This window comes from Muntiacus reevesi, chromosome 2 (genome assembly GCF_963930625.1).
Source record: "Muntiacus reevesi chromosome 2, mMunRee1.1, whole genome shotgun sequence".
NCBI classification, from domain to species: domain Eukaryota; kingdom Metazoa; phylum Chordata; class Mammalia; order Artiodactyla; family Cervidae; genus Muntiacus; species Muntiacus reevesi.
The window spans coordinates 28,068,538-28,092,974 of NC_089250.1; the positions used below are offsets into that span (position 1 = coordinate 28,068,538).

Genomic DNA, 24,437 nt, shown 5'->3' on the forward strand with positions numbered 1-24,437 from the left:
CAAACACAATACCACCAAGCTGATAACTGAAACTGGGTGTAACATTGTGATTTATCAGTAATATATATTTGGTCTTTATCCCTGTTCCTGGCACAGAGCTGCTAAAACCCTCAGATACCTTCAGTGATAAGAGTGATGAGATGCAGGCAAGAATATTGGAGTGGGATGCCATTTCCTTCTCCAGGGGATCTACCTGACCCAGGGATCCAATCCAGGTCTCCTGCATTGCAGGCAGATTTACTTAATTTTTTGACCAGAGTGAAAGAACAGCAAGATTCCTAGTAAGTTAGTGGCTGACTTGATCGCTGCCTGGTAACAGAGTGACCATGAGGTGGGGGAGAAACGTGGGCAGTGAGGTCATGTGGGGTCCCAGAAGTGGAATTAGTGTGGTAGCTCTGTTTAAAGACGGGCAGTCAGGATCTTGACTGTGGTCCACCCTTCACCTGCTGACTCTGTCCTCCTTGTCAAACCTGTCTACATGTACGTCCAGAGCCAGTGGACAGAGCAGGCAGAGGCCAGGATATAAAACTGCTTTTGCAGCACAAGCTTTATTGTGGTTCAGAGATGATACGTTTTGCTTTGTTCCAGAGCAAGAGTCAGCAAATCTTGCTCCTTGGGCTGGTTACCTGGTTTTGTAAATAAAGTTTTACTGGAACATAGCCCACACCCATTCACTTAGGTATGGTCTGTGGCTGCTTCCAGTTAGAAGGCAGAACTCAGTAGTTGTCACAGAGACTGCACAGCCTCAAGTCCAAAAAATTTCCTACATGACCCATTGAGTAGAACTTTGCTGCTTCTGCACCAGAATATGGTGGGGCTGGAGGTATGTGGCCATGAGGCAGCATCAGCTGCAGAGGAGATGGGTCTGGGTTTATTGTCATTAGCTCCTGACTGTTCACGGTTCTCAGTCTCCACTGAGCCATAGGCAGAGCTCAGAATGCTGTTTTAAAATGTAATTAAAACCACTGGTTGTCAACAACAACAACAACAAAAAAGAGTGATGAGATGTTTTTTGTTATTCATAAAAAGCCCCTTTCAATCACACCTGAGTTTATGTTAATGGAGTGACTTTTGGAAAGCCCCTAAGGAAGGGGATCACCGACTTGATGGACATGAGTTTGAGCAAGCTTGGAGAGTTGGTGATGGACAGGGAAGCTTGGCATTCATGGGGTCGCAAAGAGTCAGACACAACTGAGCAACTGAACTGAACTGTAGGAAAGGGACTGGTTCCCAGGGAAAATATTGTGAGATTAGAGGGTTGAGACCTCTAGGAAGGGGAGAGGGACTAGAGGTTGAATCAGTTGCCAGTCTGTAATACAGAGTGAAGTAAGTCAGAAAGGGAAAAAAATCATATTAATGCATATATACAGAATCTAGAAAAATGGTACTGTTGACCCTATTTGCAGGGCAGGAATAGAGATGCAGACATAGAGAACAGATGCATGGACACAACAGAGGAAGAAGAGGGTGGGACAAATTGAGAGAGCTGCACTGACATATATGCACTACCACGTGTAAAATAGATACCTGGTGGGAAGCTGTTGTGTAGCACAGGAGCTCAGCTTGGTCTCTGTGATGACCTAGAGGGATGGCGTGGAGGCTAGGAGGAAGGGAGGCTCAAGAAGGAAGGGATGTCATATACATATGGCTGATTCACTTCCTTGTACAGCAGAAACCAACACAACATTATAAAGCAATTATACTCCAATTAAAAAAATTGCCAATGGCCAATGATTTAATCAATTACGCCTACACTTTGAAGCCTTCATAAAAAACATCAAAGCATGGTGTTCAGAGAACTCCTGGGTCTGGGAACACGTTGGGCTGCTGGGAGGGTGGCGCCTAGAGAGGGTGTGGAATGTTTTCACCACCCCCCACATACCTTGCCCTATGCATCTCTTCCATCTGGCTGTCCATGAGTACTATCCATTTATGATAAACCAGTTATCTAGGAATTAAATAGTCAACCCTAAAGGAAATCAGTCCTGAATATTCATTGGAAGGACTGATGCTGAAGTTGAAGCTCCAATAGTTTGGCCACCTGATGCAAAAAACCGGCTAATTGGAAAAGACCCTGATAACTAGGAAAGACTGAAGGCAGGAGGAGAAGGGGAGGACGACAGAGAATGAGATGGTTGGATGGCATCACCAACTTGATGGACATGAGTTTGAGCAAGCTCTGGGAGTTGGTGACGGATAGAGAAGTCTGGTATGCTGCAGTCCATGGGGTCACAAAGAGTTGGACACAACTGAGTGACTGAACTGAAACTGTTTTCCTGAGTTCTACAAGCCACTCTAGCAATTAATGGAACTTGGGAGGTGGTGGTGGAACCTCTGATCTGCAGTTGATCAGATGCACAGGTTACAACCTGTACTTGCAGCTGGCATCTGAAAAGGGTCAGGGTGGGGGGTGGTCCTGTGAGGCTGACCTCTTCACCTGTAGTATCTGATGCTATCTCTAGGTAGATAGTGTCAAAACTAAGTTAAATAGTGTCACAGAACTGCCTGATGTGTGGAAAACCCACACTTGTGGTGTCAGGAGTGAAGCAGTAATATAGCAAAGTACTCCCTGGTGGCGGGTTCAATCCTTGGGTCAGGAAGATCCCCTGGGAAAGAAAATGGCAACCCACTCCAGTATTTTTGCCTGGGAAGTCCCATGGACAGAGAAGCCTAGTGGGCTACACTCCATGGGGTCTCAAAGAGTTGGATGTGACTACATACTGAGAGTAGAGGTACAATGTGAGTGTCTTCCCTTTATACTCAGTTTTCCAACTCTGAGATTTCTCAGCATCTTGTTTCAGAAGCGATGGGTATGGAGAAAAGACATTCACATCTGTGTATCTTTCTCTTTGGAATGCATAAAACGAGATGCTAGTCATTCCCCATGTCATCAAGAGTCAATACTTCTATGACAGATCACAGCATCTCAGAAAACGTTTCTTTAATTAGCAGAGTTACTGACTTTGCAACACACAGACGATTTCACCAGGAAAGAGCCCTCTGGGTAAATGCAGTGTGACCTGATCCTGTGTGAGGAATTCTCCTCCACCCACAGCTGGTCCTGTGGAGATGAAAAACAGGCACACACCCTAACATCTTGCCCCAGATGAGTGGCTTTGGGGATGCTGAATTCCCAGTCAGGCGGAGGCGAAAAATAAAAAGGGGGTGGGGGGACACTTGCTTTAGTTGTTCTGGCTGAATTTTACTGATGTTTCAGTGTAATGTTATTTCTGGCATCATCTTGATTAGTGACTCAAAGACTGGTTTTAACTTGAGGAAAGGCTGAATCTGAACAAATTTCATCTCTATCTTTCCTTATCTCCTTCACTGAAATTCAACTAACTTAACACAGTGTTGATCTAGCATCAGAGAAGATAGGAAAACAAGCAAGATCTGATTTTCTCAATCAAGATTAGATATAAGACATTCTTTTAAACAATGCTGTTTGAAGGTAGGATGATAACAATAGGTGACACAGGTTTGATCCCTCTTCAGGGAACAAAGATCCCACATGCAAAAAAAAAAAAAAAGATCCCACATGCCATGCAACAACTAAGTCCATGGCTACAATTACTGAGCCCGAGCCCCATAACAAAGACCCGACACAACAAAATGAATAAATATTTTAAAAAATTAAATTATGTCTGAGAACATACAGCTTCATATCTGACATATGGGAAGCACATATCCTACTTTTGTCATAACACTATTTTCTACCTGATTTTTCAAAATGGGTGTTCTTCTCTTTGTGAAATGGGAATTCCTGCTTCTGAAGGGCTGTGTATCCTATTTTTGTTTCCATATACCATCACCTTGTGAACATTTTCCTGTAATGTATGCAGCATTTCCCTTTCTATTCTATAGTGAGCTATGCAAGTTTTCCCCAAGAAATGAAAAAGCTACATATTGTTGTTACCTGGCAGCATCAGCAATTTTTAGCCTTCCTAAAATCTCAGAACTCAGCCTATCATAAACAGACAAGAAATTCATTTTGAAAGAATAACCACAAGGCAGCCACCTGTCCTCACTCCTTCTTTACAAAAAAAAAAAAAAAAAAAAAAAAAAATCTGGAGCAAAAAGGAATGATCTAGAACTGTGCTAGGAGGTCAGGGCAGAAATAGACTCAGATGTATGGAGTTTTCACTTCTCCACCAAGTCTTCACTGCTTTTCTCTGGGTTTGTACAGAAATAAATAAGATACCTCTTTCAAAACTCCCTATAGTGCTTCATGGCTCTGGCTGTTCAAGAAATGGGAATGGGTCTCTAGGTGAGAAGCATGGTCCCTCAACCATCAGAGCCCACTCAGACGGGGTGTCACAGTCCTATGGCAGGACATCCCCATCTCCTCCTGCTAGCAGCCTGTGTGATGCGGTCCTCAGTCAGGCTCCTCCAAGGTCGCACCTGGAGTATATCACAGACCCCCAGGGTCCAAAACCCTGCATCAAATTCACCCAGAGCACCCACATGAAACTAGGGGTCTATGCAATCTGATTCTGTTGCTACCCTTTTAACTTGTGATACTTTAGGTCTCAGGCAGCCTAGAGATAATCAGCACATTGTCTTTAAAAGCAGTTTAAATGCACCCCAATGTTCATTACAGCACTATTTACAGTAGCCAGGACATGGAAACAATCTAAATGTGCATCAACAGAGGAGTGGATAAAAAAGATGTGGTACATATATAAAGTGGAATATTACTCAGCTATCAAAAGGAATGAAATTGGCTCGTTTGTAGAGACATGGATGGGCCTAGAGACTGTCATATTCAGTGGAGAGAGAAAGAGGAAAACAGATATCATATATCAACACATATATGTGGACTCTGAAAAAATTGACATAAATAATCTTATTTACAAAGTGGAAGTAGAGACACAGACATAGAGAACAAATGTATGGACATCAAGGGGGAAAGGGTGGGGTGGTGGGATGAAGTGCAAGATTGGGATTGGATATTGTGTATTAAATAGATGACTAATGAGAACCTACGGTATAGCACAGGGACGTCTACTGAATGCTTTCGTGACCTCAACGGGAAGGAAATCCAAAAAAGGGGGGAGATATATATATGTATATATATATACAGTTATCAGAGAAGGCAATGGCACCCCACTCCAGTACCCTTGCCTGGAAAATCCCATGGACGGAGGAGCCTGGTGGGCTGCAGTCCATGAGATTGCTAAGAGTCGGACACGACTGAGCGACTTCCCTTTCACTTCTCACTTTCATGCATTGGAGAAGGAAGTGGCAACCCACTCCAGTGTTCTTGCCTGGAGAATCCCAGGGATGGGGGAGCCTGGTGGGCTGCCGTCTATGGTCGCGCAGAGTCGGACACGACTGAAGCGACGTAGCAGCAGCAGCATTTATATACAGGTATAGCTGATTCACTGCACTGCACAGTAGAGACTAATACAACACTGTAAAACAAGCAAAGTTAAATCCAATGATTTTTGTTTTAAAGCAGCTTGAATTTTCTCCTAATAAAGGACCTTGACTTTGATTCTCTTAGCCTTAGCCATGATTTTCTTTCTTGGACTGGCTTCATTTTCCAAATGCCATGGATCTTAACAAAGCATACATCATGTCCAAATGTGTAAGGTAGTCATTCTATCCGATTGGAATAATTTTGCTCCTAAATGCTACTTAACCATCTACTGTCCTTTAATCCAAGTTCCTGAAATGTAAACACGTGAAGAAAAATCTGGTGGCTGGTGAGGCTGAAACAGCGCAGGAGTGGAGAAGGTGCTCTCTGGCTCAAGGACCTCCGGTCCCAGAAGAGTGGTACTATTAGCCTGCGGGCTTTCACATGGGGCTGGGTAGTTCACCTTGAAGTCTGGGGCTGCAATTCCTTCTTAAATTAAAAACACACTGTAGTAGCGGAGGTGTCACCCGTTGCAGGCTTACTTGCCCACATGGACCCAGTGCCCTGCTGGAGTATATTTTGTTTTAGAATTTCTCATGTATTAAAGACCCTACCAAGAAACTGCTCCAGGGGGAAATACCCAGCCTGCCAGAAAGGCACCCTTGGAGGGAAGAGGGGTACTGATTCGTAGCCAATGCTAGGAGGGGAAGGACATTGTTCTTAAATATAAAGTAGTACACCCGATGAATATTTCTATATTTTCCAGGCTCTCCTGCTCTTGGTTTGAAATTGGTAATGCATATGAAAAACATTAAGGTGGTTTTTATGTTGTTGAGCCCTTTCACATTTATCTCTAAAGCTACTGCATAGGGCCTTCCTAGCAAAGCTGGATTTCTAAGAATGCTCAAATGATGAATGAAGTGTTAATAATTAAACAGCTACCCTTTACTGAGCATCTCCTGTGGGAACACAATATGCTGAGTGCTTTAGGGAGGATGTCTTATCCTCAAAACAAGGTTACAAGAAATTGACTGTAACCCCTATTTTACAGAAGAGGAAACCAAGTCTCAAGACAACTATGGAGCTTGCCAGGTTCATGCAACAGGTAGATATGGACCTATGTTTGGTGGAGACAGGTAATTTGGACCTGATTGAGTCTGACACCAAGTCTCTGCAAATCTCAGGTACACCATGATGCTAATCTAAAATTACAAGTGGCGCCCATGTTTACTCCCATTATTTACAATGGCCAAGACATGGAAATAAACTTAAGAGTCCATGGTGATGGATATATACATAAAGAAGTTGTGGTATATATACACAATGAAATATTATTCATTCATAAGAAAAGAAGGAAATCCTGCCATTTGTACAACATGGATGGACCTTGAGGGCATTGTACTAAGTGAAAAAAGTCAGATGGAGAAAGACAAGCAATGTATGATCACTCCTATCTGTGGAATCTAAAAAACACAACAACAAAAACCCCACAAACTCATAGAAAAAGAAATCATGTTTGTGGCTACCAGAGGCAGGGGTGGGAGGCGGGAGGAATTGGGATGAAAATAGTCAAAAGGTATAAATTTTCAGTTATAAGATAAATAACACTGGGGATGTAATTTAACATATGTCATGATGATTGTAGTTAACACTACTATATGCTATGTGAAAGCTGTTAAAAGAGCAAACCCCAAGACTTCTTATCACAAGGAAAAAGTTTTTTTTCTTTCTCTCTCTCTCTCTCTCTCTTTTTTTTTGTTTTTTTGGTATCTTTGCAAGATGATGGGCTTCCCCAGTGGCTCAGTGGTAAAGAATCCACCTGTAATGCAGGAGCCACAGGAAGCACAGGTTCAGCCCCTGGGTGGGGAAGATCCCCTGGAGGAGGGCATGGCAACTCACTCTAGTATTCTTGCCTGGAGAATCCCACGGACAGAAGAACCTACAGTTCATAGGGTTGCAAAGAGTCAGATATGACTGAAGCGACTTAGCAAGCACACAAGATGATGCATGTTCACTAAACTTATTGCAGTAATCACTCAACAGTATATGTAAGCAAGTCATTATGCTGTACATCTTAAACTGATACAGTGCTATATAGCAGTTACACCTCAAGAAACTGGAAAAAAATAACTAGCTGGAAATAAAGAGAAATAATTGTGGATGTATGGCTGTTTATTTTTTCCGGTGGCACAGAAAATGGATTTAGCAGTGGCTTTTAAGATACAAATAAACTGACATGCATTTCTGAGCATCATGAATGATTTGGAGAACTGTACAAGGTTGGAGGAGAAAAATAAAACAAATGGACTCTCTCTGAGTCTTAGCCCTCACCAAGTGCTTGGGAGGGACAGAAAGCAGGAGACTTTGAGCATTTTTGAAAACCGAGATTCACAATGAGTTCCACGTTCAGCTCTGACCCTCCCTCCAGCCCACACTGGGTACTTCCTCAGTTCCTGAGAACTGAGTGTCTGCTTTATCCAGAACATTCTTGCTAAACAACTGGCTTAGAAAGTCCTGGAAAAAGTCAGCAGGCCCTGAACCAGAGAGTGACCCAAACAGTTGGTTAATAACAAGATCAGTGCTCTCTCCTGGGGTGGCCCTGACTCTGTATGGACGGGTGTGGGAAGGCAAATGTGTCTTGAAGCTGAAAGATTCAATAAACAGGCAGGCTCCTTTGAGAGGCTCTACTGCCCAACTGTTAATGTTTATAAATCTTCCTGCTTCTCTTTGGTTTGTACTTCATCATAAGCAGAGTCTAAAGAAAAAGGAGGGAACCTTTTCCCACCTTTTCTCCCAGCAAAGGAAGGCTTTGCTGGGGGAAATCACAGTGTCCCATATTCAGAATCTAACTGGGAATTGGGAATTCTTGGTGTTATTTCTTGCTGCAATATTAATTCATGGGGTTGAGTAAGTCACTAGCTTTTTTGCTGCCTTCACTTCCCCATTCCAATCAGTCCTATTTTGGTCCTTGTACCTCTCTGGCCCCAAACTCTCCCTCCCTTCCTCTGTACTGCTAGCCACTTAGAAAGTTGATCATATATGGCAACTGTGACTACATCGGATGTTGTTTCTCCTACATCTTTTCCAGTATTTATAATAATTTTTCTATTTGGGAAACTTTCCTTCTCCTATAGCCTAGCTAAATCCTATGTGGTCTTTGTCTTCCTCCTTGATCTGGCTCTGAGCTCTTGTCCCTTCTTTGAAATCCCACAGGATTTGTTGTCTGAACTTCTTACTTGGTCTCTATCGATTACTGCCATACATCCCTAGTTATCTTTTTTTTCTACTGAAAAGTTATCTTTTTTTCACCTGACTGATTTACGCAGCTGGTTTGAAACTTGTAGCAAATACTTTACCAAGGCTTTTGCTTTTTCTCTCAGTATTTGTACATTGATTGTTGGAACTTAGTCAATGTTTGCTGATTCAAATGTAAAAGAGCAACATTAACAATGGCAGTGGGTGCATGCTAAGTCACTTCAGTCCTGTTCAACTTTTTGTGACCCTATGAACTGTGTAGCCTTCCAGGCTCCTCTGTCCATGGGATTCTCCAGGTAAGAATACTGGAGTGGATTGCCAAGCCTTCCTCCAGGGGATCTTCCTCGACCCAGGGATCAAACACGAATCTCCTAGGTCTCCTGCATTGGCAGGTGGGTTCTTTACCACTGAGTCACCTGGGAAGTCCAATAATGACAATGAAAGTGAAAGTGTTAGTCACTCAGTTGTGTCTGACTCTTTGTAACCCCATGGACTGTACAGCCCACCAGGCTACTCTGTTCATGGAATTCTCCAGGCAAGAATACTGGCATGAGTTGTCATGCCCTTCTCGAGGGGAATCCCCAACACAGGGATTGAACCTGGACAGATTCTTTACATCTGAGCCATCACAGAACTTCCTTTTATTGAAGTTTCCTGTTTACCAGAATGATGTTAAGAGTTTTATGTTAATATCTCACTCATGACAACACGATTGTGAGGTCTTATGTATCCCTGTTTTACAGTGGAGGAAATTGAGGCTCAGTAACAAGATAATGATCACATAGCTATTACTTGTTAGAGTGGAGATTCAACAAGTTCCATAAGTACCATGCTGCCCTGCTCCAATTAAGAACTATGTCATGAATGAAATAAGCCAAGGACATCTGCATTTCTGGTTAACATGACTGTAGACAAGGTGACTGTGAAACTGAAGCGGAAGCAAGGAGGAGGTAGTGCAAGGATTCCACGAAAACAGATCTGCAGTCAGCACCCCAGCATCAGCTACAGTGCCTCCTGCTTCAAATTCTGAACTCTGAAGTCAAACTGGCTGGGTTTGAATCTTGACTCCACAGCTTGCCAGCTGTTTGATCTTGAGTAAGAGACATTAAGTTCATGGTGACTCAGTTACCTCATGTATAAAGGTGGACTGTAATGGTACCCTCTCATCTGGTAGCCTTGAAGATTAAGTATAAACATGTGAAAGGCACATGTAGTGAAGTGAAAGTCGCTCAGTCATGTCTGACTCTTTGCGACCCCATGGACTATACAGTTCACGGAGTTCTCCAGGCCAGACTACTGGAATGAGTAGCTCTTCCCTTCTCCTGGGGATCTTTCCAACCCACGGATCGAACTTAGGTCTTCTGCATTGCAGGTGGATTCTTTGCCAGCTGAGTCACAAGGGAAGCCCCCAAAGGCACATATATGAATCCTTAAGTAATTGTCAGCTATTATTATTAAGAACCTCTAACTTAGACCAAGGTAATAGAATCTAGCCCAGGAGGCAGAAATTGCTGTGTATTTCACTAGATTTCAGGCAACGGAAAAGAGATCTGTTTTTATCCTGCAATCCCAAACACAACAAAGAAACTACACATAGGGAATTCTAGGAGATAAAGGCCACCCAAGGACTGTATTGCAAGGATTATCAAATATGCCAAGACATGGTGACCCAATACTCATCACTCAAATGGCTGTGGGAGCCAAGGGTGGCAACATAAGGGACCTCCTGGTGGTAGATGGCTAACAATGCAGAATGTGAACAGGTGATTTCTATAATCACTAAACACCTGGCCTCTGATTGTTTCTTAGGAGCTGCAAGACCTTGGGATGGGTGACCTAACCTCCCTTTTCTTATCTGTAAAATGGGATAATCATAGTAGCTACATTAAAGGATCATGGAGAAAATTAATGTATATGTAAAGTGCTTAGAGGACTTCCCGGGTGACTCAGTAATAAAGAATCCACATGCCAATGTAGGAGATGAGGGTTCGATTCCTAGGTAGGGAAGATATCCTGGGAGGGAAATGGCAACCCACTCTAGTATTCTTGCCTGGAGAATTCTATGGACAGAGGAACCTGCCAGGCTACATACAGTCCAGGGGGTTGCAAAAGAGTTGGACATAACTTAGTGACTAAACAACAATCACAACAAAATGCTTGGAGCATAACTCAATAAACACCTTCAATTTATTTTAGTTTTATAGTCACCACCAGTCTCAACAAGTAGTTTCCTTGGGTGCTTGCAATATAGCCTTGGCAGAAGAGAAGGAATTACTCTTGACCAAGTTAACGAGATTCCCCAGCACTCCAAGTACTTTACTCTACAAAGTGACTTAAATAATGGAATTTTCTTAGACAGCAAGGGCTGGAATTTTCACTATCTTTTCTCAGCAACCTCCTCTCTCAATGATAATCAGATAATGTCTATCCACCTTCTTCAAAAGCTGTTTTTGTTTTTTTTTAAAGATTTGATCTCAATACCCTGCAGTGACATTTAAGAGCAAGGCCAGGTTGTGACACAACAGCTGAGCCAATCTTTTTTTTTCCAAGGGTTTAGCTAAGGTTTTGTGGGCACAGGAGGAAACTAAATGTAACCTCAGGGGTTCAAAGAGGTCATATCTACCTCATCAGGATCCTCTAGACCTGCCTCTGAGCACACCCTAAGAGCTGGCACTTGCTGCTCCTCTGCTGCTATGCCTGGATCAGAGCCCTCACACGAAGTGTCAGGTGTAATTTTCCCCCCAGGCCTGGAGAGCAACAAGGACAGCCTCTTGCTTGGAAAATGCTGGGGGTGGGAGGTACCCTGCCCTCTGGACTTGGCCAAGAGAAAAAGCAAACTGCAGGTAATTTGGCCCAAACCAGCAGATGCTGCTCAAAAAAGCCACAGTGGTTGCTGTGAAACAGGGAAATCACAAAGCGAAAGCTCGCCTAGAAAGCACAAAGCTGCCTGGTACTGGAGAGGCAGCCCCTGTGCTTGGATCCAGGCTCAGAAGGGAGGATAGATCCGAGGGCCCTTCAGATTTCTAGGAAGCACCAACCTTGGGACTCATTCAGCGCTGGGTCCCCAGAGGCCACCAATACCTAAGACACCAAGATTGCCTACTTAGAATCTTGGGTCACAGCTTACTTCCTGATATAATTGTCTGTCAAAAGGTTTCCTTAAATTTCCCCTGGAATCTGAAAGGAGGTTCTTGAAGAACAATCTTGTACAAATTTTGGAAATTGAGTATTTTTTCCTTCATTTAGAATTTAAAGAATGTTGTTTTATATCCCCATTCATTTCTCAGAGTAGATGATACAAAAGGCTCAGGCACCTTTAAATTTGCTCTTATTTTATAGCAAATGAATAAATTAATAGTAATAGCTTAACATCTATTGAGCTGGTATTATTTATCATACTTGCTCTAAGTATTTTGCATGTAATGACTCATTCAATCCTAAAGATAACCCAGGTCTCCTGCATTGTAGGCAATTCTTTACCATTTGAATCACAAAGGAATCCCCCTAAAGATAATAGTAGGTGGTAAATAGAGTTATTTGTTTCCTGGATGAGAAGATGTAGTCTGGGGATTGGGATTTCATACCTAATTCACTGACTCAGGGCACAAGCCCTAAGCCCGCTGCAATAGGTGGGCCAGGTACCCACCTACCTGTTCTTCCCAGCTTTCCGAGTAGGTGGGGGTGGTCATGTGACCACCTTCTGGCCAACGGTATGTGAGTATAAGGGAAGAGTTCTACTTCGAGGTCTGGACCATGAAAAACTCTAAGGGTGCTTCCCTGCCCTGTTCTTCTTTATTAAATAAATAGGCCACTGAGACCCTAGAGGAGGGACAAGTCATGAGATGACCCTGAATGATTCTGGGGAGGGCTGTATACAAACCAGAACAAGTTAGACTTACTATGAGTGAAAACTATATTTCTGTTGTGATAAGTCACTGAGATTTCCAAGGTATCTACTGCAGAAGCCCCAGTTACTTTAATTCATGTACCTGGTGAGGAAAATGAATTGATTGTCTACAGTTAAAATGATATTGGGACTTCTTGGTGGTCCAGTAGTTAAGACTCTGCACTCTCCATGCAGAAGGGCCAGGCTCAATCCCTGGTCAGGGAACTAGATCCCACACACCGCAACTAAAAGATCCTGTGTGCCACAACTGAGACCTGGTGTAGCCAAATAAATAAATATAAAAAACCCATTACTATTAGTGGACCTTTAGGGCTGAAATGCCTAGTTCTACACTACATGTTTTCTCTCAAAATGCAGGGTGTGCGAACATAATGAGGAAATTCTCTTCCAACTTAGAAAGATGATAAAGAGATCCTATGCCCTGCTTCCATCTTCCATCTTCCAAAGAGAGCTAGCATGATGAAAATAATCAGATTGCACAATCATCATTTATTAGGAACCCATCTGGTGTGGGGATGAGCTCATAGCCTTGAGAATAAAGAAAATTTCCAGCTAAGACTGGATGGTGAGGCTTCTAACACAGGCCAGCTGGTTTTCAGAAGGTCCAGTGCCAGGTTAGAACAAGGCTCAGTGAAGAGTGGCCAGTGGTTAAGCAGTATGGACATCATTACTGTAAATGATATAAATCACATTACACTTATTGCATAAAGACGCATGATTGTTAGCCTAACAAATTCAGTCTAGCTGTGCTCCTTTTTGCTGCAGTAATTTTAAGCTAGTACATTGTGTTGTTTCTGCTCATTCCCTTTACCTAGTTCATACCCACTTGTCTTTATTAATAAGACCTCTGCTCGTCTATTATCTTTTCAGGAAGCCTTCCTTGATGTCACAGAACAAGTAGGTTTCCCAGTTAAACTCTCTCAGGCCCTCAGGTAACTTGTCCTCAAAGCACTGATGTTCAATTTTAATTTCTTGTGAGTTTGCATAATTATTAGTTCTGTTGAGTGAGTGATTGTCAGAACTCCACCACTGTAATATATCTGTAAACAAATATGGCACCATGTTCAGTTTTGTTCACCATCCCATCTTTAGAACTCAGCACAGTATCAGCACATAGCAGGTGTTCTTTAAGTATTTGTTAGATGAATGAACAAACACCTGAATAAATGAATGAATGAATCTTCGTTTAGTGAAGAAACCAAGATAGAAATATGTCATACCCAGATTTATTGGTAAAGATAGGAATATACTTTAGAATATTGGATTTCTGCAGCTACTACTGGCCCATCATCTTTCAAATGACTCTATAAAAAGAGATGCCTTCAAATTAGGTGACACTTGCATAGGTAATCATCACTCCAGAACAAATGTTGATAACACAGATGCTGAGATCCTGTCCCACAGGAGGCTAGTCACTAACTTCTCTGAGCCTCAATGCAGTATCTTCATTTATAACCACTGCCCCCTCCCCCAGCACTGGCACTGAGAATCAAAAATGAGAGAACTCATTTGACAATACCCTATTGACTCTATGCATGTATGTTTTGGTTAAAGTTTGGAAGTTTGAAAATTGTCTCTCGATGGGATTTTTGAAAGGACACTTCTTTGTGAAGAAGATGGCATTTTGAGGATATTTGATAAAGACTTGCCATTTAGTTAAATAATCATTATTTCCAGGCAATGGCAGAGAAATTAGATCTCCCACAGTTTCCATCAGCCTCAGCTCTTAAACAATCACACAATTTAACTAAAAAATTGGCTACTCTCCTTCTGTTGGGATGACTATTTCCAAAGTTCAACCTGAGTAGAAATTTAGAAGCTCTCATTATTCAAAGGTAATGTGATATTTGTCAAAAGAGAAACTTCTGAGTTGATTTCCACAATACTTTCAAAGCAGATTAGCATCTGTTGGGAGGGGCTGGCCCAAAGTGAGCACTGCTTGATGCAGTAACTGACAGCTAATTTTAAACTTTGAAAGTATTATTTTCTCACTGAAACCAAGGAAAGTGCTTTCAAGAAGGATGAAAATCTACTGCATGTCAGACTCAAAAATATTTTCTGAACAAAGTAAAAACTGAGATCCTACTTTGCAAATACATCGCTAGAAAATTCAAGAATGAGCTTTGCAGATTCATGAGGTTCTATTGCAAACACATGACTCCTGTCAATGTAAGAAAATGAAGTTGCAAAGACGTGTGTGTAACATTCAAGCACATCAGCAGAAATGAATTCACATAACCCTTTACCAATGGGCATGAATAGCTGTAATAAGTGGCAGAAAAGGTTGAAGTAAACAAATGCACAGACTTGACAAAAGGTAGAAAGAAATAGAATAAATTTGGTAATTGTTTTGCTTGGTGCAAACCTATTTTTTCCCCTTTAACTATAACATATGTTGTAGATCATTGGAGGAAAGGCTCAGCCCCACAGCATATGTAGGCACTAAATAATACAAAAAGCGCAACCCCTGGAAAACATACATTGCTGGAACGAAATGATGAAAGAGGAACAGCAAAAATAGCAAATTGAGCATCAAAGCCTAGCTTTGCACATGTGGGAACGTTTCCCGGAATCATGGCATCATCTATCGGTCCCAGACTGGTTGTATTAGTTGCTTTAGAAGATACAAATAAATCATTACAAACCCAATCTCCTTTTAGAGGAATTATTCATCATTAGAAGAATTTACCACTGACATCATTATAACTCATTATACAGACAGTTGATAAAAATGCAGTTTCAAAATCATTCCTCTCAGTTTCAGAAGCACAATTCCTATTAAAAGAAAAACACACAAACCATTCTCTGTGACTGTAAACTCCATCCCAGGGTGATAAAGCAGTCTCCTCTGTCATTGACTTTTTTGTTTTTGTTTGTTTTTCTGGCAATGTTTGTGGGAAATTCAGTACATACAGGTCAACATAGGGCTAATTCTGTGGGCCATAGAGAGGCAGTGTCAGAGTACTGGGTTAGAACCTCTCAGTATAAATAAAAAAGGACTCTCCCCAAATTCCCAACACCTGGGTGTCACTCTGGCTCCTGGTTCATATTCTCTTCTAGAAGAAAGTGATGGGTGAGTCACAAATGATTTTAAATACACATAAGAAACCATACTCCTTAGAGGAAGGTGGGAACATACACTGGAACATTTTTCCACTCCTAGTTTCTCCCCTACGACTTATATCCTAAAGTCAGGAAGAGCAGGTAAGTTTCCTCTTTGGACTTCATTCAGCAGCCTCAAAAAATAAAAAACAGAAACAAAGCTAACAACTCTCATGAAGGGTACCGTTTCTGCAAATAGACCAAAAATGAAGAAATTGAAAAAATGAATGACATCCAACTAAAAAAATAAACTAAAACAGACTCACATATGCCATGCATATGTGCTCTTCATCTTTGGAGCCAGAAGCAATTTATGGCACAGCAATAATTTAGGTTACTGGTCTTATTTATCTTATTTCTTCTGTAGTTCATACTCATGATAAGTGGTTGGGCAGGAGGAAACAAAGGTGGCTTCATCATGATGCTAATGAAGCTTAAACTTCAGGGCCTGTCACTTCTTGGGATCTCTTCTAGGGCTCTAGGATGATTGCTGGTAAAATGTGTACATAGTCACAGTTGTATAATGGAGCTATTATAATTGCAATTAGTTATGTCTACTGTCTCTTTCTGTACTCACCTTCCCCCTGCTAAACTTCCCTTCCTGATCACATAGCCTTGGAATGGCCATGGACACTTTCTGGAGCTCACTTCAGGGGCAGCTGAGTTGTGATACAAGCAGTTTGGGTTAAAAGAATATATGTTTGAAGTTCACGGTCATTTCCGCTTATCTACGAAAAGATGGGACTACCTGGTAGCTAAGACGTAAGGAATCCGCCTGTAATGAGGGAGACCTGGGTTCAATCCTGGGTTGGGAAGATCCCCTGGAGGTGGGCACGGCAACCCACTTCAGTATTTTTACCTGGAAAATCCCCATGGACAGAGGAGCCTGGCAGGCTACAATCCACAGGGTCACAAAAAATTGGACATGACTGAGCAACTAAGCACACATGAAAAGATAGAAATGGATGATGCCGTTGAAGGATTGGCTTTCAGTCATACTCCTCATCCCCAAGTGTTGACTTAACTTGAATTGTCCATAAAGGTACAGGGCCTGGGGTCTTATCCAGATATTACTACATCTTACAGCACCTGGTTATGGAACTATGTGGCCTCCACATCGGAGAAATCAGGCTTAAAATGCAGGGAGCCAAATTTCAGCAACATGATTATCATGATCAAGATTATCATACTAAGTGAAGGAAGCCAGACAGGAAAAGACAAATGTCATATGATATTGCTTACATGTGAAACCTTAAAAAATGATACAAATACACTTATTTACAAAACAGAAATAGATTCATAGGCACAGAAAATAAGCACCTGCTTACTACCTGACAGTAGAATGAGCTTCCTTCAGCTCAGAGGCTCTTCAACTGGATTGCACAATAAATACCTAGCAACCTTAAAAAATATACATACATAGGCTCCAGATCAATTGAACAAGAATCTCTGGGAGTCAGATCTGGGTATGGGTGGCTTTAAAAGCTCCCCAACAGAATCAAAAGTCCAACCAGGGAATGATAGCCATCACTTCAGGCAATGGAGAAACTGTCAACCAAGAAAGCATTGCTATGAAATAACAGAAAAAAAAGTTTCTGTCTTCCATTTCTGGTACAGAGCTCCTTAAACTCCTGTAATTTTTCCTTGAAGAGAAGAGCACTGGGAGTATTTTTTGTTCTTATATTTGGACTTCAGCCCTGGTTCCTGACACAGGGCTCCTAAACCCCTTAGAATTCCTGAGTGATAGGAATGTCTTTAATGAGGTGACTCTGTTGGGCTATTGGATGGCTTCAGAATGGGGACTTGTCACTGGAAAGATCAAGCCATGACTGGAAGCTTAAAAATTTCATCTCCATCCTCATCTTCTGGGAATGAGAGAGGGGCTGAAGACTGAGCTAATGATTGAGCATGCCTACATGATGAAGCATCCATATAATTTCAAACATATGGGGTTCAAAAAGTTCCTGGGTTGATGAACATATCCATGTGCTGGGATAAAGTGCATCTCAGTTCCACAGGGCTAGGAGCTCCTGCACTTGGGACCTTCCCAGACCTCGCCCTACGAATCTCTCCATCTGGCTATTTGTCTATATCCTTTCTCGTTTCCTTTGTCATGTAAGAAACTGGTAAATGTGTTTTCCTGAGTTCTGTGAGCTCTTCTAGCAAATGACCAAATCCAAGGAGGGGACCATGGGAACCTCCGATTTGTAGACAAGTCAGCCAGAAGTTGTGGGTAAATGGGATGTATGTTTGGTGTCTGAAGTGTAGGGCAGTCCTCAGTCTGAGCCCTTAACCTGAACTTGTGCTGCCTATAGGCAGTTAGTGTCAGAATTGCCTGGTGTGGAAAATCTACCCACATCACAAGCATTGTGAGTGTGAGAGCAGCATGAGAGTAAAGGAAAGCAGAGAGTTTTCCCTAGACAATTGCCTAAACAAAATACATAAAAATGGCCATTCATCACCTTACCACTAGTAAGTAAAGGCAATCTTGATGAAGTTTTCCCAAGATAAAAAATATACTGTATTTATTATTATAATACAGTCTATTAAAAAATATTCATTGTTCATTGTTGTACATTGTTGTTTAGTCGCTAAGTCATGTGCAACTCTTTGTGACCCCATGGAGTGCAGCATGCCAGGCTTCCTTGTCCTTTACTATTCCTAAAGGCACTCTGCTCTTGATGAATTTTCCCCAAGATAAAAAACAGTAAGGATACAGCATATTAAAAAAATGATAATGAAAAACTAAAAATGGAACTGCCATACAAGCCAGCAATTCTATTCCTGGGTATATAGCTGAAGAAAATGGAAACACTAATGTGAAAAGATTCACGCACCCTAACGTTCACAGCAGCCTATTTACAATAGCCACGACGTGGAAGCAACCTGTCATCAAAAAGAACACAACAAACGTCGGTGAGGAAGTGAAGCAAAAGGAACCCTTGTACATCATTTGTGAGAGTGTGAATTAGTGCAGCCACTGAGAAAAACAGTATGGAGGTGTCTCGGAAAACTAAAAATAGAACCACCATATGACCCAGCAATTCTACTCCTGGGTATACATCTGAAAAAAAAAAAAAACAACAACACAGTAATTTGGAAAGATACACATACCTTAATATTCATAGCAACAGTATTTACAATTGCCAAGATATGGAAGCAATATAAGTGTCCATCACCAGGTGAGTGTATAAAGATGTGGTATGTATGTGTACACACACACACACACACACACACACAATGGAATACTACTCAGTCATACAAAAGAATGAAACTCTGCTATTTACAACAATGTGAATGGACCTAGAGGGTAGTATGTTTAGTAAAATAAGTCATACAGAGAAAGACAAATACTGTATGATATCACTCTGTATGTGGAATCTAAAAAATAACACAAATATGACAAAACAGAAACAGATTCACAGATACAGAGAAGAGACTAGTGGTTATCAGTGGGGAGAGGGAAGGGGGCAGGAGCAAGAAAGGAGTAGAGGATTAAGAGGTGCAAATTACTATGTATAAAACAGATCAACAACAGGGATATATTGTACAGAACAGGGAAATACTACTATTATTTTGTAATAATTTTAAATGGACTATTATCAATAATCCATAATCATACTGTCATTGTGTTGTACACTTGAAACTAATATAATACTGTAAATCAACTATACTTCAATAAAAATAACAACAATATTTTCCATTTGTATTTCAGCAGTTGCAGCACACTTTCACAAATACGTCCTATTTTACCTTTATACTTTTTAAAAATTAATTTACTTATTTTAATTGAAGGCTAATTATTTTACAATATTTTAGTGGTTTTTGCCATACAGTGACATGAATCAGCCATGAGTGTACATGTGTTTCCCATCCTGAACCCCCCTCCCACCTCCCTCCCTCCCCTTACACTTTGGCTAAGCTATATTCTATAATGGAGAAGGCACAGGCTAGGAGAGAAAAAAGACTATCTGAAAAATCTTCCCTGAGCAAAATTAGTTACTCTCTCCACTCTTCCTTTGAAAACTCTATTTGTTTTTTGACTCATCCTCAGGAGGCTGTGAGCTTCTGAAGACAGGCAGGTATTTTGCTTTGCGTGTCCATTTAAACCAAACCTACTTGCCAGTGCGAATGGGCCTGGGAATAGGTGAAGGAGCCCAGGAGATGGTAGGTCTCATTTAGGATTCCTTCAGTCCACCCCCATTCCTTCCGTTCCAATCCCCACAAAAGGCAATGTCAAAAAATGTTCAAACTACTGCACAATTGCACTCATCTCACATGCCAGCAAAGTAATGCTCAAAATTCTCCAAGCCAGGATTCAACAGTAAGTGAACCGTGAACTTTCAGATGTTCAAGCTGGATTTAGAAAAGGCAGAGGAAATAGAGATCAAATTGCCGACATCTGCTGGGTCATCGAAAAAGCATCTACTTCTGCTTTATTGACTACGTCAAAGCCTTTGACTGTGTGGATCACAACAAACTGTGGGAAAGTCTGAAAGAGATGGGACCACCTGACCTGCCTCCTGATAAATCTATGTAGGTCAAGAAGCAACAGTTAGAACTGGACATGAAACAACAGACAGGCTCCAAATAGGAAAAGGAGTATGTCAAGGTTGTATATTGTCACCCTGCTTATTTAAACTTATTTAACTTATATGCAGAGTACATCATGAGAAATGCTGGACTGGATGAAACACAAGCTGGAATTAAGACTGTGGGGAGAAATAGCAATAACCTCCAATATGCATATGACACCACCCTTATGGTAAAAAGCGAAGAAGAACTAAAGAGACTCTTGATGAAAGTGAAAGCGGAGAGTAAAAAAAGTTGGCTTAGAACTCAACATTCAGAAAACTAAGATCATGGCATCCAGTCCCATCACTTCATGGCATATAGATGGGGAAAAAATGGAATCAGTGAGAGACTTTATTTTCTTGGGCTCCAAAATCACTACAGATGGTTACTGCAGCCATGAAACTAAAAGACGCTTACTCCTTGGAAGAAAAGTTGTGACCAACCTAGACAGCATATTAAAAAGCAGAAACATTACTTTGCCGACAAAGGTCCATCTAGTCAAGCCTATGGTTTTTCCAGTGGTCATGTATAGATGTGAGAGGTGGACTGTGAAGAAAGCTGAGCGCCAAAGAATTGATGCGTTCAAACTGTGGTGTTGGAGAAGGTTCTTGAGAGTTCCTTGGACTGCAAGGAGATCCAACCAGTTAATCCTAAAGGAAGTTAGTCCTGAATATTCATTGGAAGGACCAATGCTGAAGTTGAAACTCCAATACTTTGGCCACCTGATGTGAAGAACTGACTCATTGGAAAAGACTGGGCAAGTTTGAAGGCAGGAGGGGAAGGAGACAACAGAGGATGCGATGGGTGGATGGCATCACTGACTCGATGGACAGGAGTTTGAGGCAAGCTCTGGGAGTTGGTGAAGGATGGGGAAGCCTGGCATGCTGTAGTCCATGGGGTCGCAAAGAGTCAGACACGACTCAGTGACTGAACTGAATAGTCCACTCAGGTCCAGTACAGTTGTCTTTTGCTCTCAGCTACACTTTCTTTTTTTTTTTTTTTTTCTTTTTTATTTTTCAGTGGGTTTTGTCATACATTGATGTGAATCAGCCATAGAGTTACACGAATTCCCCATCCCGGTCCCCCATCCCACCTCCCTCTCCACCCGATTCCCCTGGATCTTCCCAGCCCAACAGGCCCGAGCACTTGACTCATGCCTCCCACCTGGGCTGGTGGTCTGTTTCACCACAGATAATATACATGCTGTTCTTTCGAAACATCCCACCCTCCCCTTCTCCCACAGAGTTCAAAAGTCTGTTCTGTACTTCTGCGTCTCTTCTTCTGCCCTGCATATAGGGCCATCGTTACCATCTTTCTAAATTCCGTATATATGTGTTAGTATACTGTAATGTTCTTTATCTTTCTGGCTCACCTCACTCTGTTTAATGGGCTCCAGTTTCATCCATCTCATTAGAACTGATTCAAATGAATTCTTTTTAACGGCTGAGTAATATTCCATGGTGTATATGTTACCACAGCTTCCTTATCCATTCATCTGCTGATGGGCATCTAGGTTGCTTCCATGTCCTGGCTATTATAAACAGTTCAGCTACACTTTCTTTTCCAAGACCCCTAGCCTGGCTCTGCAGACAGCTAACTGGTCAATGTGACCTCATAGGTCAGTGAACTCATTTAGACCTGCCGCCCTTCCTTTCCCCTCCACAAATGCCTTTCAAATCCACCTGTGGGAATTACCTGTTGGCTGCAGACAGGCCATGTGGGTCATAGGCAGCTGACCTCTAGGCTGACCACTTTGGCTTGGCTGACCAGTCCGGCATGGCCAGAGACAAATCATGGACAAGCATGAGGTGTGATTAGCTTTTGAGTCCCAATTGCCTCCCAAGGGCCAGGTGTAAAACTCCTATTCAGTAAGCGCCTGATGAATTGACTTGAAGTTGAAGCAGGAGGAAGGTCTCTTCCAGGTCTGGTGGCCAATAATTCCATGTTCTCTCCAGTACACTTATAACATGAAGGAAAGTCTTAAAAAGGCCCACTGACATGGGGCTAGTGCACCCTGCTCACTCGATTTAGAATCCTGATTTTTATATAACTTGATGAAACATAAGCGAGGAAAATAGGAGAAAAAAGAACGTGGGAGAGGGACATCCCTGGAGACACAGCAGTTGGCATGCTTCCACTGCAGGCGGCATGGTTTTGATTGGCTGGGGAACAAAGATCCCACCTGTCCCACAGTGCAGCCAAGAAATAATAAAAATTATAATAAAGCAGAAAGTGGGAAACAGAGGTAAGAAGCCAGGACTCCCAAATTCAGTTGTAATTAGCAACAAATAAGACAGACTCATCTGGTTTAAGCAATTAGCCTCAAAACCAAGCTGAAACCAAGATTTTAAAAAGAGCCTCAAATGGACAAACCAGCCATGTTAGTTATTGTTTGTATCTCCCATCTGGGTGATTCCCCGCCGCCCCCCCCCCCCCCCCCCCCGCCCCGAGATGTCTTTCAGAATCACAGTTTGTCATGGGAAACATTCTAAAGACTTTTCAGATTCTTGTCAAATTTGGGAAGACTTCTTTCAAGTTTCTTTTATATATGATCTATTATAGACATAGACATCCTTATTTGCTGTTTACAGCAAAACTATAGGCATATGCCTTTCAAACACAAGAATTCTGGGGAAAAAAATCCTCATTTTTAGAAACGACTTGAATGGTCGTCATCCCATCTGCCAACAGGCAGATGAAGAAGTAGGAGGAAGGGGTTCTGGCAAGGCTGTGTCCCTCCGTGAAACCAACCCAGGGCGCCTGGGCTTATCTTCCAAGAAGCTGTCCATTCAGTGCAAGTATGGACAGTCCACCGGGAGGGCTGGGGGGAAGGGTGGCTGCAGGGCCCTGTGTTTAGCCACTATGGTTCATTAAGAGATTATATGCAGCCAAATTATGCTTAAGAATACAAAGGCCAGCTGTGCCTGCTTGTTTCCAGGCAGTGTGGGAAGCAGAGAGGGGGCCAACACCTCTCAAGCTAACTTAGTGAAAGAAACAGCACTGCAAGAAAACATTAACTGAGGCCAAGCTAGGGACACCTGCCTCCAAGAAGCAGGCAGGGGCAAAGCTGGCCCTTTGCTCTTTTGCCTTCATCTCCCCCAACCCTCTCAGTCAGTCTGGATCCTTCTTCTCAGGCTGGGCTGGGCTATCAGGACTGAAATCCCCATGGTCGGCAGGGACCTGGCTTCATGCCACCAGTCTGGATGGATGAGTGGGAAAGCAGACCCTCTCCCTCTTTAAGAGCCCTGTGTCCCCAGCCAGTGGGCTCAGAAGAGTCACCCAGCTGCAGAAAACTTTCCCCATTTCTCACACTTGTGTGGGAATGTCTGAGAAGGGAAGCTACCATATGAGACGGAGGTGAAGATGGGGAGGATGGGGACTTGATATTGCTGCTCAGTGCTCTTCCCTCCTCACTTCCTGTCCTGCCAGCCAACACCCCTCATCAGGTTCTCGCCACCCCTATACACACACACACACTCCTTGAGAAAACAGCATCTCTTGTGAGAGGAGCATGAACTTGTGGGGAGGGCATCCTCATCTTTGTAGCCAGAAAAACTTGGGTGCAAATCCCAGGGCTCTGTCATTTATCAGCTGGGTAACACCGAACACCTTATATCCCTCCCTGAGTTTTAATAACCTTATCTCCAAAAGGTGCCATAAACACCCATTTTTATCAGGTTGTCCGGAAAACTTAATTAGATCCTGCTTACAGCACACCTCTCCCATTGCCTGGCACCTAGAAGATGATGCCAGATGAAGGTGGACTCCTCCCCTTATTACACATGATACAGAAAGGACAAGAGCTGAGTCCCTGTCCCACCATTCCCCACGAATTTCTCATGCTACAAAGAAACAGAAGAGGAGCTTCTGGTCCCACCTGGTAGACAGCCCTGGAGATGCACCATGGTTTCAGCATCAGTTGCAGGACCTGCACGTTCCCGCCTCGGCACGTCCTCAAAGCCCGGCAAGTCAGGCCCCACACCAGCCGGTTCCAGGCACTCAGCAGGTCCTCAGAGCCCAGCGGCCCCGCAGCCATGCCAGCCAAGACCCCGCCTCTGCCCTTCTGGTCCCAGGCCCCATATGCAGGGCTGTGTTCTTTTCCTGACGCCAAGTTCAAATGTCACTGAGATGTCATCAGACCAGGAAAAATGCAGCCCAAATAACTGCCTCCACTGAGGCCTCTGTCCTACCCCCTACTTTCCCTCCCCAGCACCCTCACTAGTCTTCAGAGACTGTTTC

At 42.6% G+C, this 24,437-nt stretch overlaps 1 protein-coding gene across 3 annotated transcripts in view; it reads right to left on the bottom strand.

The window, feature by feature from the left end:
* FRMD4A (FERM domain containing 4A) overlaps window positions 1-24,437 on the bottom strand; it is a 360,038-nt gene that overhangs the window by 299,450 nt on the left and 36,151 nt on the right. For 2 of the 3 annotated variants that reach the window (XM_065921128.1, XM_065921129.1), the window contains exon 1: window positions 24,076-24,249. The exons of the other annotated variant lie outside the window; for it this stretch is intronic. In XM_065921128.1, the coding sequence (XP_065777200.1) occupies window positions 24,076-24,234 (159 nt within the window). In that variant the 5' untranslated portion in view covers window positions 24,235-24,249. Of the gene's footprint in view, window positions 1-24,075; window positions 24,250-24,437 lie in introns of those variants that run through there. 3 annotated transcript variants of the gene reach the window in all.